General features: G+C 38.0%; 2 protein-coding genes across 3 annotated transcripts in view; both read right to left on the bottom strand.

Moving 5' to 3' along the window:
- Positions 1–575: 575 nt before the first annotated feature.
- Positions 576–17,194, bottom strand: part of LOC120290863 (putative disease resistance protein At3g14460) — a 48,897-nt gene continuing 32,278 nt past the window's right edge. For both annotated transcript variants that reach the window (XM_039307394.1, XM_039307397.1), the window contains one exon: positions 576–872. The gene's annotated coding sequence lies outside the window, so the exon portion shown is untranslated. The remainder of the gene's footprint in view (positions 873–17,194) is intronic.
- On the bottom strand, positions 5,395–8,943 carry LOC120290693 (putative disease resistance RPP13-like protein 1). The gene has a single exon (XM_039307055.1). It carries the CDS (start codon positions 8,941–8,943, stop codon positions 5,395–5,397), a length of 3,549 nt encoding a protein of 1,182 aa, XP_039162989.1.

Here is a 17,194-nt window from a genome sequence, read left to right as displayed (position 1 = left end):
CTCATAAAGAATTCGACGCCAAACAAGAGGGTTGAAGTTGACACCTGTATCACAAGCATAGAGACGACAGGGGAAAACATGCAACTCTACACACCAAAGAGCAACAATAAGCACCACGTCAGAAAAACCTTCGCCCTAGCTAAATAGTTTTCACAAAGTTATTTTCCGAGCGACACACAACCTATGATGCTCATCAGTGCCAATCTTATTTTGAGACCAAAGCAACTCTCAAAACTATGCCTAACAGAACTTGATAATTTTGATTTCATTAAACATCTAAGGAGCCACCTGTAAATGCAACAAATTATTCATGGACTTCAAGTTATAATAGATGCAGTGGTTTGCATATAAACTGCAATAGACACTTCTGAAAATCTTTCCCCGAGCAGCTTGTTGCATCTAAACCAAATTCACAATTGCAAACTCCAGTAGTCAGATGAATCAAACAAAGCTGCAGCACCTTTCTCCATACTTGATTGGAGAAACTGCACTCAATAAATTGATGAGAGCAATATTCAATGCTTAGATCACAGAACAAGATAGAGACCAACTGACCAACTGTTAATCCTCTCAACAGTGGGAAGTTTATCATGTATTACTAACCAAAAAATAAAGCCAAATCTTGGGACATTAGGGGAGAACCACCCAAGTTTGTGTCACACTCAACATCAGCATCCTTGTTTCCGAAAATATCCCATGCGACAAAAAAGTTAAGGCAACCATTTGAAGAAGCTGTGCAAAAAACAACTTTGTTTGCAGCTGAGGAACTAGGAAAAACACACCGCCAACTGCAGCTTGTATGGTAATTAACTCCTCAGACCTAGCAGCAGGCATTTCCAATGAGAGTTACGTATTGCAGCCGATCCTTTGGCCTGCAGAGAAGAGTAGAGAAGAGTCATAAACTGTTCTCCTCAAGAATGATTCCGTCTTGGTGCCAGAATTCACACCAAAGAGAAATATTATCTTCATTTTCCATTGTTTGTGTAATGCGGGGTTTCAATATATTCCCGACTTGTAATAAATTCTTCCAAGCGTAAATACAGCTCGTTTACAGTCAAGATGATAGCTATAGAGCCAGGCAAAACATAGAGACCACAACTCAACAAAAAACTCCACAGAATTTAAAATACAAGAAGATTTCACAAATCCAGTCTTCGAATGCCAAGGCCTCCAAACTGCTTAGGAGGTCAGACAGTGTTCCGTCTAACTTTTGCTCCCTCCAAAGGAAAGCTCTACACTTTCGCTCAACCATTTCAAAAACTTTATTTGGGAAACAAAAAGAGTGGACATTAATAGCTAACCACACTATGAAAAACAGGATTAATAAGCTGAAGTTTGCTGGCATATGAGCGGCTTTTAACTGTCCAAGCTTTAAATCTTGTTGTAATTCGATGATTTTATGAGAGGCTTATAATCCTTGTCTGAAAGTCTTCTAGACAATCCACAATTACTGGAAGAAAGAATCAAACAAGAACACAGGGCTGGCTGATTGGTCATGCTGTTTGATTTGATTGCTGCATGTTAGACAAATGCATTTTTGTAAAAAAGTAAGCTGTTAAGAAACGTGCCAAGCAATGTACATACAACGCATTCGACCCCCAAAAAAAAATGTATATATAATATATAACTCAACACTCCCCTTGCATAGAACTGATCCCTCACACGCGCACAAGAATGTGGACATAATCACGTCAATGAGATAGCTGGGAAATGATAACAAAAAGTGTAAAATACAAGAAATTGTAAACCATCGATGTGCTTTGATACAATGCTAGAAAGAAGCAAGTAGAATGTGATAATTTGCTAATCCTTCGGAAGAGATTCTTTCTAGATTCTGATTATAACCATGATCATTAGTCTTTCCAACGGCCTGTCAAAAGAAATAGCAGAAACAAATCTACCCACCCTCTAAACTTTGCCAACCAGCAACTGCACGGCTATGCATATTTGATTCCATGTAGCAGACTATGAATAGTTATCGATATGAACAATGGGCAAAGATTTCATTGAGTGCTATCCAGGACGCGAAATGCCTTCATTTGTGTCTGTACTCAAATCAACTAAACCATTCCTTAATCTTGGATGCTGAGTAAAATGCTGGAATGAAAGGGTCGAGGCACAATAAATCTGTTTCCCCATAGATTTTGATGTCCATCACAGTGTGTTCAGAAATGAGAAGATTGCATGTGTGAGAATAAGTACTTTGTATCGGTAAATGCAAACACAAAAGTTAATATCGAGTTGCTTCCACTTCTGGTGAATATTGCACAAGTAATTTTTGCATAACAGAATTAGAGATATAAGGGAAATTAGTCAGGTACATTCCGCAACTTAGTAAATGTATTCAAATGGAGTTTTCAGATAAAAACAGGAAAGAAGATATAGAGCACCTGACTGCCGCTAAAATGACATGAACTTGCTCTATCCATCTGAAGTTCTGAGCTACACTTTTTCAAGGAGATGCAACTTTCAAACATTTACAAACTTGTCTTTGTTATTAATCAATCATATAAATTATGCCTAGACTTTGATTCATTTAGTGGATTGAACATCAGGGTAAAATAGACACTTATTGAATGGTGAAAGAGAACATATATACATACCTATCCCCGTGAGAAATTTGAGAACCAACTAATCATGGAAAAATTTCCACAGAAGTCAAGATCTTAAGAACAGAGCCTGCAGTGCCATGTCCCCTCGTCTGTATAATGAGGAGCAATCTCACATCCAGGGTCCCCTTCAGCATCTTCTCCTCCCAGACTTGATACCATTGAGGCAATGGTGAAGGAAGAATTGGATGAGCGCAGAAAACTGCTAGAATGCAAAAATAAGCTGAGAATCCAAATTCAAATGCAACAGTCCATTAATAAGATCCCAGATTTTTATTTCATTTTTGCTGGATCAAAGAAATCATGTGAAGCATTTCAATGGACAGGGGAACCGATGCCAAATCTGAGAAGATAAGTGACTACATGTAGAAGAGTAGAGTATGAGGAATAATAAATGGCAAGATCAAAACTTGATTTTAATGAAATCATCATGAGATGGAGACGGTGATGGAGGTGAGGACGACAGAGTGGAGAGGTGAAGCATAGGTGATTGAGGTGCAGACAACAAAGGGGAAGGAGACGATGATGGAAGACGCGTTTTTCACGCCCCCCAGTTTTGCCCAATTGCTATCTACAAGAATGAAAACACACTTTTTTTAGTAACATAATGTTTCCCATGAGAGTTACAAATTACAGGAGATAGTTTGGCCTGCGGAGGAAGAGAAGATTCATAAGTTTTCTCATTGAGAAATGATTTTGGCAAGATCCCTGTATTGTGTCACAAATCATACAAGCGAAATATTACCCCCTATATATCTAATGCAGGGTTTCAAAATATTCCCGACTTTTAATAACTTCTTCCAGGCATAAGTAGCTTCTGGTTTACAATCAAGATAATAGCTATTAAACTAGGAAAAACATAGATATCACACCTCAACAAATACTCCACAGACACTTTAAAATACAAGCAAGATTTCACAAATCCAGTCTTTGAATGCCGAGGCCTCGAAACTTCTTAGGAGGACAGACAGTGTCCCAGCTCACTTTTGCTCCCTCTTTAGTATCAGGATTTTCCTTCCAAAGAAAAGCTCCACACTCTTGCCAACCATTTCAAAATCTTTCTTGGGCAACGAAAAGAGTTGACACTAACACTTAACCACACTATGAATAACAGATTTAATAAGCGGAAGTTTGCTGGCATATGAGTGGCTTTTAACCATCCAAGCTTTAAATCTTGTTGCAATTCGATGATTTTATGAGAAGCTTATAATTCCCGGCCGAAAGTCTTCCACAATTACTGGAAGAAAAAAACCAAACAAGAACATAGGGTTTGGCTGATGGGTCATGCTGTTTGATTTGATTGCTGCATGTCAGACAAATACATTTTTTAAAAGCTTAAGCTATTTAGGAAACTTGACAAGCAATGTATATAGAAAATATAACTTAACATTCCCCTTTGCGTAGAACCGATCCCTTACACATGCACAACAGAATGTGCACGTAATCACGTCGATGAGATAACTGGGGAAATGATAACAAACAACATAACATTTGAGAAATTTTAAATCATTGACATGTGTTTTGATAGAATGCAAGAATGAACAAGTAGAATGCGGACAATTTGTTGGAAATTTAACAAAACAAGTTGAATGCAGACAATAAGCTAAATCGTTCAGAAGAAATACTTTTTAGATTCTAATTATAACCCATGATCTTTACCCACCTTTTAAATAGCCAGTCAAAAGAAATAGCAGAAACAATTCTACTCACCCTTTAAACTTTGCCAACCAGCTACTCCATAGTCCAGGGCTAATCTTGGATGGTGAGTAAAATGCTGGAATGGAAGGGTTGAGCCGCAATAAATCCGTTTTCCCCATAGATTCCAACGTGCATCACAGTATGCTCAGAAATGAGAAGATTGCATGTGTGGGAATAAGTACTTTGTATGGATAAATGCAGACAGAGAGTTAATACCGAGTTCCTCCCACTTCTGGTGAATGCTGTAAAAGTAATTTTCACATATCAGAGTCAGAGATATAAGGGAAATTAGTTAGGCGCATTCCACAAACCTAGTAATTGTGTTCAAATTGAGTCTCTAGCCTAAAATAGGACAGAGGATTTCAAGCACCTAAACTGCCATTAAGATGAGATAAATTTTCTCTATCCATCCGAAGTTCTGAACAGCTCTTTTTCGATGTGATGCAAGTTTCAAACATTTTCGTACTTGATCTTGCTATCTATTTATCATATAAATTATGTCCAGACTTTAGATTCATCTAGCAGATTGAAACATCAGGGGGAAAACACACTTAATGAACAGGGAAAAAGAACATACATACATAACTTTATCCCCGTGAGTAATTTGAGAGCCAACTCTAATCATGGGAAAGAGTTTCCACGAAGAGTCAAAGATGTTAAGAACAGCAGAGCCTGCAGTGGCATCTCCCCTCTTCGTCTCTACAACGAGGAGCAATCTCACATCAAGGGTCCCCCTTCAGCAGCATCTTCTCCTCCTAGTCTTAGTACCGGGGAACTTCACCGATGGGAATTCCAATGTAATCTGAAAGGCGAGCAAGATTGAAAGAATCTTGGAGAATGAGGCAGAGCACACCGAGAACGAAAGAATAGTAGGAAAAGTGATGCCAAATCTGAGAAAGAGAAGTGACTACGAGTATTGAAGAGTAGTGATCGGAAAGATCGATTACCTGTTTTAATTGGAATATATTCATGAGATGGAGATGGAGGTGAGGACGACGACGGAGTGGAGAGCTGAAGCAGCGGTGGCGATGGAGGTGCACACAACAACGGGGGAAGGACACAGATGATGAAAGATCAATACCTGTTTTCAAGTAATTGACTTGGACTCGTCATGACCCAATGTGACTTTTGGGATTTCGCGGATGAGGGGCCAATAGCAGCCGGTCCCTTTCCTGCATCGCTCCTCCAGAATCGGGCAATTGTGGATCCAGAGGTCTTCTAGGGAGGGAGGGAGGCCATCCTGGGGCAACTCCCTCAGCTTCGGACAATCGTAGATCCATAACGACTTGAGAGAGGGAGGGAGACTGCTGGACAGTCTTTCCATGTTCTTCATGTCATAGATATCGAGATGGAGTAGAGAGGAAGGGAGCGGAAGCACATGATCCTCCTCCTCTCCCACTCCTCCCACATCACTATCGATTGACAAATTTTGAAGGGAGGTGAGGGGGGTAAGCCACTCCCTCACCGGCTGCTTCATATTCTCGCATCTACTTACCCAAAGTCTCTCTAGCTGGGGCGGCAATCCTCCCTCAGGGAAGCGCGTCAATCTCTCACACTTCCAAATTGATAGAAATTGAAGACTCGTGAGTCGACGCAACTGATTAGGTAGCGATTTTATCTTCGGACACTCATGAAGCCTAAAAGTCGAGATGCTGGGAGGAAGAGGGGGAAAGCACTCCAGCTCTAGTGCAGGACAATTCCACAAATACAAGGAAGTGAGCCGAGACAGCTTGTGTAGACCCTGGGGTAAGCTTCTCAAATTCTCTAAACACCAAATTTCAATCTCTTGAATAGATTGAAGAGGTTCTAGATTTATCTCCGCAAGCGACTCCACTCCCCTGCAGTCACCAATTTGAAGTCTCTTGAGGGTCGTGGGTAAAAATATACCCTTGCTGAATGGAGAGGATGGCAAAGACTTGCATCTGGAGATTCTTAAGTCTTGTAGACAAGATATAATGTCAATGTGGGTATTGCTACTGTTGCTACTTGGTTCATCTAGATGATCACTTAATCCTCTGGGTAAAGATTGCAACATTTGGCAGTTCTTGATATTTAATGATATAAGAGATGCCGGTATACCTATTTCGAGGAAGGACACGAGTTTTGGACAGTAATGGACCATCAAGTCTTTAAGAGAAGAGAGGGTGTGCATCTTGCTCGGAAGCTTCTCTAAATTGACACAATCTATCAATTCGATAGTCTCGAGGTTGCTAGGTAGCTTTATATCTCCTTCTTCAGCCACAAAATATATGAATTCCGGACAACTACGTACGACTAATCTCTTTAGACAATTGAGATTCTGAATTACATCTCCGTCTTGCCACAGATATATTAACTTTGCACACTTTTTGATCTCCAACTTCTCTAGCTTGATCAAGGAGCTTGTAAACCCATGATTTAAGCAAGTGAGTTCAGCAACATCATTTATGTTTAGAGCAGTAAGAGATGCCAGGTTTACCAAACTATGCAGCACCCTCTCATTACAACTTTTGAATTTTAATTCACTGAGAGATGAAAGGCTATTGAAAGATGGCGAGGCTTCCATACGTGGACATGAGTTAATTGTGAGTTGTACAAGGGAGCTTAGTTGACTAGGCAATCTTCCGATCAGCATAGGGCAATCCTGAATGACAAGATGCTCAAGGCGAGGGAATACAACTCCAACTTCTTTAGTGCCGATGCAATGAGACCAGTACTCCCACAATGGCATGTCCTTGAATTCCAAAGTTAACAAGGATGAAAAAGGACTTCCACTTCCATAAAATTCAGACCCTACCTTGCATATTGCATTTAAACCTTCGATGTACAATTCTTTCAGCAAAGATAGCTGCCCGAGCGATGGTAATGCTTTGACCCTCTGACACCCATGTAAATGTAAACACATTATGTTAACATGTGTAGGACTACCTAACCAAGATGGGAATTTTAGGCCACCATAATAGGATATTTCAAGATGTGCAAGGTTTTGGTGAGGGCAAAGAAAGTCAAGGACCTTTGTTTCAAGCTCTTCATTTCGGAAATTTTCAAAATTTGTGCACCATTGCATGTTCAACCGGCATATTCCCTCCTTCATGAGTAAATTGGCATCTATGGCTTCTCTAGCTTCTTGAACCTCATGCAAATCAAAGATGCACAATTCCTCTTGAAGGTTCTTTAGGTTTTTTAACTCATTCAACCTTGACCCATTTTCCATTCCAATTATAAACTTGGACAAGATCTCAAGACCCAACAAATTACCTATATTTAGTGGCATAGCTCTTAGATGTGGAGTATCAATAATGTCAAGAAATCTTAGATTGATCAGTTTTTCCATACCTTCAGGTAATTTGATAAGCATGTGACAGCCTTGCAATATCAAAGCTTCTAGATTGTGCAATGCAACAACCGACTTTGGAAGGGTTTCAATATGAGTATGTGATAAATTAAGGTGCCTTAGGTGCCTTAGTTTGCCAATGCATTCCGGTACCTCACTGATCTTATAGCAACTCAATGAAACCACCCTTAAGTACTTCAATCCCGACAACAAGTCATCTAGCACTTTCTGGGTCACATAGGAAGACTGATATTGCTTCTTTAACGATATGAAGCTCCTAAGTCCCCCCATTCGATGATATATCTCTAGTCTTTCTGGAATAATATTCTTGCTTGGAAGGAACGAGGCATGACGAGCTAAAGATGCATTATTGTGATCATCCACAAACTCAAATTCCCTTGAGCTCCAATGGGATGCACCTGCAACTAGCTTTGCCAGGTCATTCACAAGATCATGCATTAAGAATTGTGATCCATTGCTACTTGACTTTTGAAATAATGACCTGCTTACTAGCTCATTGAAATAATTCAAACCTGTATTCCATTGACTCTTTGCTTTTTTTCTATCCACCAAGCCCTCTGCAATCCACCAATGAATCAACTCGTCTCGTTGGATCTCATAGTCCTTGGGAAATATAGCACAGTAAGCAAAACATCTCCTTAGATTGGAAGGGAGATGGAGGTAGCTAAGTTTCAAAGTCGGAAGGATGTCATTTCCTTCTTCCGATAGATCCCAAATCTTGCTGTTCAATATAGCTTGCCATTCAGGGGGACCAACTTTAGTGCGTAGCAGCCCAGCCAATGTCTTCACAGCTAATGGCAACCCTTTGCATTTTTCCACTATTTTGAGACCTAATGCTTCAAGATAAGGATGATGATCAAAATTTCTGACTCCAAGAGCATGAAATGCAAACAAAGTCACGCATGCTTCTTGTGACAACTCTTTGAGAGTATAAGGTTGAGCACCGGCTACTTCAGCCACATGGGAATTACGAGTCGTGACGATGATTTTGCTTCCCTTTGCTCCCGATTGAAAAGGCTTCAAGAGGATAGTCCAGTTTCCATAATTCTTGTTCCAAACATCGTCCAAAACGACAAGAAACTTCTTCCCCAAAAGGTTTTGTTTGAGCTTATCCTGAAGCCAATCTAGGTCCTTATCTTCACAAGACAAAGTGCAGTCGATTTTTTGTAGGATACTCTTTGTAATAGCAAGCATGTCGAAATCATCAGAAACACAAGTCCATGCTTTTGCATCGAAGTAGCTGGTCACTCTGGCATCATTGAAGACTTGCTGAGCCAAAGCTGTCTTCCCAAGACCCGCCATCCCTACGATGGGAATCACTTTCATGTTCGTAGTTGTTCTATCATCTTCTTCTTCGGTTAGTAATTTGAGAATCTCCATTTTTTTATCTTCTCTACCAACAAAACAACCCTCGGTCAAATGTGTAGTTGGAATTGGCTTATCCTGTAAACGATTTGTTGATCGCTTCTCATTATTCTCTCTCAAGCTCAGACTGTCTTTTCAAGTTACGATCTCCAGTAATTTGGCATCCATCTCTTCCATCTTAGATCTCATTTTGTGGTTGAGCATGAATTCTCTTGGACTTAATCTGAAGCAACAATTGGAAAGAAGGGAACTCGCCTTGCTAGTGTTGGATTCTGCCTTGGACTTGCTTTCAGCGGATTCTGTGACGAACTCATCAAGCAAGTCTTCGATTTCATAGGCCAAGTTTCTAAGATCTTCTAGCCACGACTTCACCCCGAGATGGCCAGTGAGTTGCCTATCCTCTGCATCATCCAGCACCTCCTTGATACTCGTCAGCATCTTCTCCCATTTCTTCAACCGCATATCAATCCCCTCACGCCGTGCAAAGTTGAGGAGATCCGGAGAGGCCAACCTATCGAACAACACCTGAAGAAAGGCGCTGAGAAAGAGCTCTGTGATGGGCATGGCTGATTCGTGAGCGGTAGAGGACTAAACAAGAGCGCCCAGAAGGGTTGAAATAAAGTGTGCAGAGCGGAGAGGAACAGAAGTTACTCCGGCCAGGACAACAACATCAAATAATGGAGCGAATCAAAAGACTATTTAAGCACTAAAGGGCTCTTTCTTTCTCGGAAGAAGCTGCCGTTGCATTCATCACGTCCCTTTTGATTTAATTTCATTTTTGTTGCCTCAATTTCTCTGAAGCAACTTGGTCGGAAATGGGACCAAAGTCTTGGAATGATTAAAGCCACCAAAGGTTCAGAAGTGAAAGAAGTGGGCCCGTATCCAACCCAACCCCGAAACTTCTGCTTTATCAGTGTTCATCAGTTTTCTCCCACCACCCCCATCACACTATTCCCAAATGCACCCATCCACCATCGTCATGCATCACCTAAATCATATGGCATCATATTTTCTAAAGCAGCCTCATGAACCCCATCCCGTTATCAAATAATGGGGCGGTTGCTACATATACTTAATCTATGTAAATGTATCATCATGAGCACTGATCAAATGGGTCCTAACCCCATTATTCTATGTAACATGAAAATCCCATATATTGAAAGCTACAAAAATTTTTGTTGTCAATTTCTCAACGTGTCAAAAAACATTTGATGACAAAATCATTTTTAAAGGATGATCAGAAAGAAAAGGAAAATTGCTACTTTTTCTTCAATTCCATGATTGTCACCTAGATAAGCTCTCTCAAGAATACGTAATCGGGTTAGATTAGATGGAAAAAGAGCAGATAGCTATTGGTCGAGTCAACTCTTCAGCATCTTCTCCCATTCCTTCAACCGCGTATCAATCCCCTCGAACCGTGCAAAGTTGAGAAGCTCGACAGAGGCCAACCTATCGAACAACACCTGAAGAAAGGCACCAAGATAGAGCTCCGTGATGGGCATGGCTTGGTTCGTGAGCAGCAGAGGACTAAACAGGAGTGTCCAGAAGGGTCAACACAAAGTATACAGAGCGGAGAGGAAATAGAAGTTCTTCCGTCTAGGACAACAGCATCAAATGATGGAGCGAATCAATGTACTTATTAAGCAGTAAAGTGCTATTTCTTTATCGGAAGAAGCTGCCATTGCATTTCATCGCGTCTCATTTGATTTAATTTCATTTCTGTTGCCTCAATTTCTCTGAAGCAAGTTGGTCGGAAATGGGACCAAAGTCTTGGAATCGTTCAAGCCACCAAAAGTTCAGAAGGTAAAGAAGTGGGCCCCGTATCCAACCCAACCCCGAAACTTCTGCTTTCTTGTCGTTCATCAGTTCTCTCTCACCACTCCCATCACACAATTCCCAAATGCACCCATCCGCCATCACCATACATCTCATAGCTCATATGGCATCACGGTTTCGTTGATGCAGTGTCATGAACCCGATCCCGTTGTCAAATCGTGGAGCAGTTGTTACATAAACTTAATCTATGTAAATGTATAATCATTGAACACTGATCATATGGGCCCCAACTACTATTTTGCGTAACACGAGCCCCATACATTGAAAGCTGCAAAATTTTCGTGTCCATTGCTCAATAAGTGTCCAAAAACACTCTATAAAAAAATTATTTTTAAATGATGATAAAAAAATTAAAAAAAAAATGTTAGTTTCTCTTTAAGTCTGTCATTATCACCTAGATATGCTCTCCCAAGAATATATAATCATATTATATTAGATGGAAAAGAAAACCGGGTGGTTATAGATCGAATTAAATTACAAACCTTCAAGCTTCAATTTGTTTTTTCCCCCTTTTTACCAAGCAACAATGATCACGTCATAGATTATATCATAGCAAAGCTTCCTTGGTCAAAAAATATACATGTTTATTGTTTTATCCCAATTAAAGAGGAGCAACCTAACTTCAATATACCCACCTTCCGTTCAAATAGGTGGAATTTAATATATACTTACACGTAATGCCCATCCATCTCTATTGTTGTTCTTTTCGTTCCTTCCCCTAATAATGGCAGACAAAAAGCTGGTTTAAGACTAAAACCTCATCATCCATCTTCGTACATATACTTGTCTTGTTTGAGGCAATCAGCAATGGTCTTTCTTTAATTAGTTTTTTTTTTTTTTTTTGGTCGGATTTTAATATTCAGTTTCGACTAGAGATGATTTAGAGCAGTCCTCTACCAATTACCAAGAAATAGATTGGTGTTTAGTTAAGGCATTAACTAAGGTTAGGCTACAGAGTTCCTTGGTCCCTACCTATCTCCTCTTTCTTCCTCATGTTTGGGTCTTTATTAAGGTTCTAAATTGTTGGATGAATGGTATTAAATCTCAGCCGTTGATAATAACATATTCCTGTAAAAAGTTCCTGGTGTTTCTTTCTCCATTGATTGCTCTTCGTGGCTCTCCCTCCTTCGTCCTTTTTTGCATTCAAATCTGTTTTGCTTTTCCTCATTCCATATATAAATAAATTTTTGCCCATCGAGCTATTATAAGAATTGAGGAAGTAGAGATGATTTGCATAAAGAGACAAAGTGGATGAACAAGACAACCTCTTTATCCTCTACAATGGTGCATGGAGATGTTTTTATTTAGGGTGGAGAGATTTCTTTAAATTATTTCGTTCATTAATACTGCATAATTTTATCCTGTATTACTTTTTTTAGTAAAATGAATGCCAAATCTACATATGGAATATATACTCTTTGAGCTACAATTTCTATTAGGACCTTGCTGGGCTGACGGCAATAACGCTGCCTTTTCAACCACACAAATTTCAGAGAGAATCTGAACAGAATTTTCTTAGAATTTGGACAATTCAATAAAAATTAACGAAAGGGAAATATACTTATGCCTGTGAACTTTTTTTAACAGCTTTGATTAACTATTCAAATGTAAAACTCAATCCTTCATAGTGTACTTGCAACAATATTTTCACATGTTATTGACATAAAGAAAGTCATCTTAGTAATCCACACATGTATTTCACTAATTTAATTACATTCCAAGACATTATAGAGTAAGTTAAAAATTTTGTACACTACAATCAGTCTCGTTGTGTTGTTGAATGTAGACACAATATATACTTATCTAGTTAAGATATGTTAAATTGAAATTTGACTAGCATGGTGAAAAAGTTGGGCTATACAAAATATAAAAAAGGGAAGTGAGGCAAAAAAATTAATCAAACAAATTCAATACTATACATTTTTAAATAAATTTCAATTTTGGATAGTTACAAAATGATCATGTTTTTTGGTTTTTGAGTTAACTTGGATTGGTTTGGCTTAAGTTGAATTTATCAATGCTTTAAATTGTATAAATAAATATTCAAGGGCTAATTTTGGTAATTGTTTTAATTTTTTTAAATGATGAATATAATCTTTTACGACTATAAGTATGAAAAATGTTTTAAATAGTGATGTTGTCAATAGAAATCCTAAATTTATTTGTCTTATAATAAAAATGTTTGGACCGGTCTTTCTACATGAAATGTAAAATATTTCATGTTGATAATGCTTTCAATAAAACTCTTTTCAATTCCTTAGGATTTTTCTATTTTCTTTTTTATTTAATTTATTTTTTTAATCTAAGCTTGTGGTTAGGGGAGCAACGTTGCTCTCCAAGGAGTAACGGTGCGGTCACCTGATATCATTATTCTTTCTATTATGTGCACAATCAGCATAAATAAATAAAAAGCTTCCATTCCGGGGCTACAATATTTATACGTACACGATGACTTGATTTTGGATTACATGGGGTATGTTTTACCATCGATTAAAACCATTTTTATTACTGAATTAAGAGGTTGCTTTTTCTAGAATATTTTTTATTGTTATTTGCAAGACAATTCGTACAGATTTCGAGACTCTATATATAAATATAGGGATAAGTGCATTGGAAGTCCTAAAATTTGTCATAAAAATACAACTAAGTCCTAAAACTTTCAAAAAATACAATTATATCCTAAAACTTGTCACAAAGTGCAATTAACTCCTACATTTAAAAAAGTGTAATCAAATCCTAAAACTTATTAAAGTGGTTCAATCTAAGTCCTTCCATTAATTGTACTTTTTGAACATTTTAGGACTCGATTGCACTTTTCGAGACAAGTTTTTGTGAGAAATGATGGTTTAGGGACATAACGAAGCTCTTCTATTGTCATCAAGAAAGCCTTTATTCGAGACAAGTTTTTGTGAGAAATGATGGTTTAGGGACATAGCAAAGCTCTTCTATTGTCATCAAGAAAGCCTTTATGAGAGAAGGTTGATGGATATTTGAATCATAAAAAAAATTATAACAATTGATTAAAGAACGTGTCTAAGTTTGTTTGATATGATCTGACCAAAAAAAAAAAAGTGCTTGATATGACAATTTCATGTTAATAGTAATGTCTACTTCATACGATCGTAGTATGGCGTAAAAACAAAATAACCTAAGTCTCTTCTTTTTTTAGGGAGTTTCATTAGTTATTGTATTTCCAAAGAGAACGATTCCAGATCGTCGTAGTAATATGCCAACCCTATACTCTCTAAACATTTTTTAATCTTCACTAACTCATCTCCAAAATATTTATTAACCACCCGAAGATGCCAATATATTACTTCTCTATTTTCATTGCCCTTTTGCACAAATAATTTATTAATTACTCCCTCTCTTTCTCCATATATTATACTTTTCAATTTCTTTGCTTTTTTATTTTAGTTTGCATGTTATTGTTATCCTTTTCTCACATGAGTGTTTTTTAATTTCATGTTGAAGAAAATTCAAAGATTTTTCAAAATATTTTATAAATAATGAATTGTCTCGTTATGTATGATTTACAAGAGAAATTGTCACTTTGCTTTTTTATTTATTTATAATTCTCTTAAAAATCACGGAAATATCCCTTACTTAATGACACTTAGAAGTCAAATAAAGAATCTCAAATCTTTTTAATTCAAATTTGATTTATGTACATCGTTACAAATATATATTGTGTTAACATGTGCCGCGCATGCGAGATTCTACTGGTTAAGACGAAATGAGTGGATAAAAAATAGGTGGTGGTTAAGATGAAACGAGTGGATAATAAATAGGTGGTGAGGCTCCTTGTGGAATTTAGAAGGGTTCTCCTCATTGGTCTTCGCGCAACTGATGGACCATGAATTGTCTCGGTTCGACAGTGTCATTGCTTGCAAATATCCTTCATTGACCGGGTATTCGATAAAATACTTTCTCTACTAATATTTATGTGCCTTCAATCTTGTCATCTTGTACTTTTTCCCTCTCCTTGGCACAGTACTTCGTGTTGTTGTCTGGCCGCCATTTCATGAACCAGTTAAGGACAGGGTGTCAATCTGACCCAGAAAAAAAAGGGCAGGATGTAAAAGATCATTGTTTACGGAGAAATTGCAAGGTCCCTGTTAAAACGCGGTCCTATTATGGATAAGGTGCATGCTCTGTAGGGTGATGTGCATGAGGGAAGTGCATGCTTCTCGTCATGATCCATGCTCTCGTTTAGGTCAAGTGCGCGGTCCTTAGAGGCCAACTGCATCATTCTTAGGATCAAGTAAACACTTGTTATGATCAAGAGTGAACTCATTCGGGCTTCTAAAAGAAAACTTACCTCTTTCGATAAGGAGCATGTCCATCCATAGGTTGATGTTGATAGGGCAACCATAATATTCTTACCGCTCTATAGTTGGCATACGCTTTCTGTAGTTGTAGGGACCGTTAATCCAAACTAGCGATTGTGTCTAGTACGATCATTTGCAAAATAGAGATGATATTTTTTTTTCCATTATTTTTACCATCGGTCAAAATCCAATCTAAGTCTCAAACAAAAATCCTTAACTTATTCCAGAAAAAAAAAAAAAAACCCTCCCACTCAGCGCATTTCGACTCTTTGGTGCCATGGGTCAAAATTGAAGCAGTCGCCATCCATCTCGCAAGCAACGTCGAAAAGGACCTGGAGCTCACAAACACCGTCAATGCAAGCAGTCGCAAGTTATCCATCAATGCTTTGCTCAGGCCCCGGACCATGCTCTGCCCTTTAACTTCAGGAAAGGCCAAGATTGAGTGTAATCTTGCCCTCCCGTTTCTCCAACAAATAGTGTCTTGGCCCTTTCAATGATAGCAAAATAACAAAAGTATAGTAAAACCAATTTATTAAAATTGGAATATTATGAGCTTGTCAAACTTCTCTTTAATGTTGCATATGACCATTTGTTTAAAGGTCCATTTGCAATATGTTATATAATTCGGTATATCACTCTATTTGACCATGAACTTAGTCATCTCCACAAATGGAGATCGTCGACTAACATCGGTGATATTCCGACAAATCGACTCATTGTTTTGACTACCGACTGATTTGATGCTCAGCTCCTCCGTTTTTTACCTAGCTTAAGTAGTTTAGACTCGAAAATATTTGCCGTAGTGCATGGTAAGATATATCATCCTTCAAACATGAAATTGAGCATGAGAAAATTGACGGAGAATTCACTTCGACAAAATGTTATTCTATCAAACATTAGCTTATTAAGACATGACCAAACACAACCATAGAAGTTAGGTAGTTTAAGTAGTGAGTTTGGAAAGGTGGCTTAGTGATAGGAACAATATTAAAATATCACCATTCTTCAAAGCTTCAATATTGAATGTTACAACTTCACATGCAAAGGACGCTAGGCAGAGAGAATGAATGCAGGATTAGATGAAACGAGTCAGGTTTCGCCATTGAGGACGAATTCGATCCCTGAGATGATTTTCCACAAAAATGCACGTCGGTTTTGCCGGCGAAGTTCAAACCTGATCAACATTGTTTCCGTGCAATTGCATAGAGTTGATTTCTGTATCCTCTATTGTGGATTTTGAAGGGCGTAAGGAGGGTGACCATAATACCACGACTCGGAAATTATCCTCAGCAAGTCCTTTAAATACTTGAAATCTGTTTGTTCTTTCTAGTTCCCCCATTCCTAACATGTTTAGTCCACCAAATGCCGGCTCCATTTCACTCCAGTTTAGGACTTCAGTAACTTTCCTATCTCGCCAACGTATGTAATGTAGCACACATTTAAAGATTGATCGCAACTCTCTAATCTGTGATCAATCTCCAAAAAAGAGGGTGGAAAAAAAAATTATTTCAGCTACAGCCTTCTCATCGTTTTTTGATTTAAATTTTGTATAATATAATAGATGAAGCATTATCAAGGAGATATATACATTCTTCAAAAGCTATCCAGCTGCAATCACTAACTCATCTCCAAAACATTTATTAACCACCCGAAGATGCCAATATATTACTTCTCTATTTTCATTGCCTTTTTGCACAAATAATTTATTAATTACTCCCTCTCTTTCTCCATATATTATACTTTTCAATTTCGTTGCTATTTTATTTTAGTTTGTATGTTATTGTTATCCTTTTCTCACATGAGTGTTTTTTAATTTCACGTTGAAGAAAATTCAAAGATTTTTCAAAATATTTTATAAATAATGAATTGTCTCGTTAGGTACGATTTATAAGAGAAATTGTCACTTTGCTCCTTCTTTTTATAATTCTCTTGAAAATTACGGAAATATCCCTTACTTAATGACACTTAGAAGTCAAATAAAGAATCTCGAATCTTTTTAATTCAAATTTGATTTATATACG

The sequence above is a fragment of the Eucalyptus grandis genome, chromosome 2, assembly GCF_016545825.1.
Source record: "Eucalyptus grandis isolate ANBG69807.140 chromosome 2, ASM1654582v1, whole genome shotgun sequence".
Lineage (NCBI taxonomy): Eukaryota > Viridiplantae > Streptophyta > Magnoliopsida > Myrtales > Myrtaceae > Eucalyptus > Eucalyptus grandis.
The sequence above is the reverse complement of the archived record's forward strand: the minus strand, read 5'-3'. Positions and strand labels throughout refer to the sequence as shown.

Excerpts from the sequence above, each read along its gene's own strand:
- LOC120290693 (XM_039307055.1), bottom strand. The coding sequence starts at position 8,943 with ATGGCGGGTCTTGGGAAGACAGCTTTGGCTCAGCAAGTCTTCAATGAT.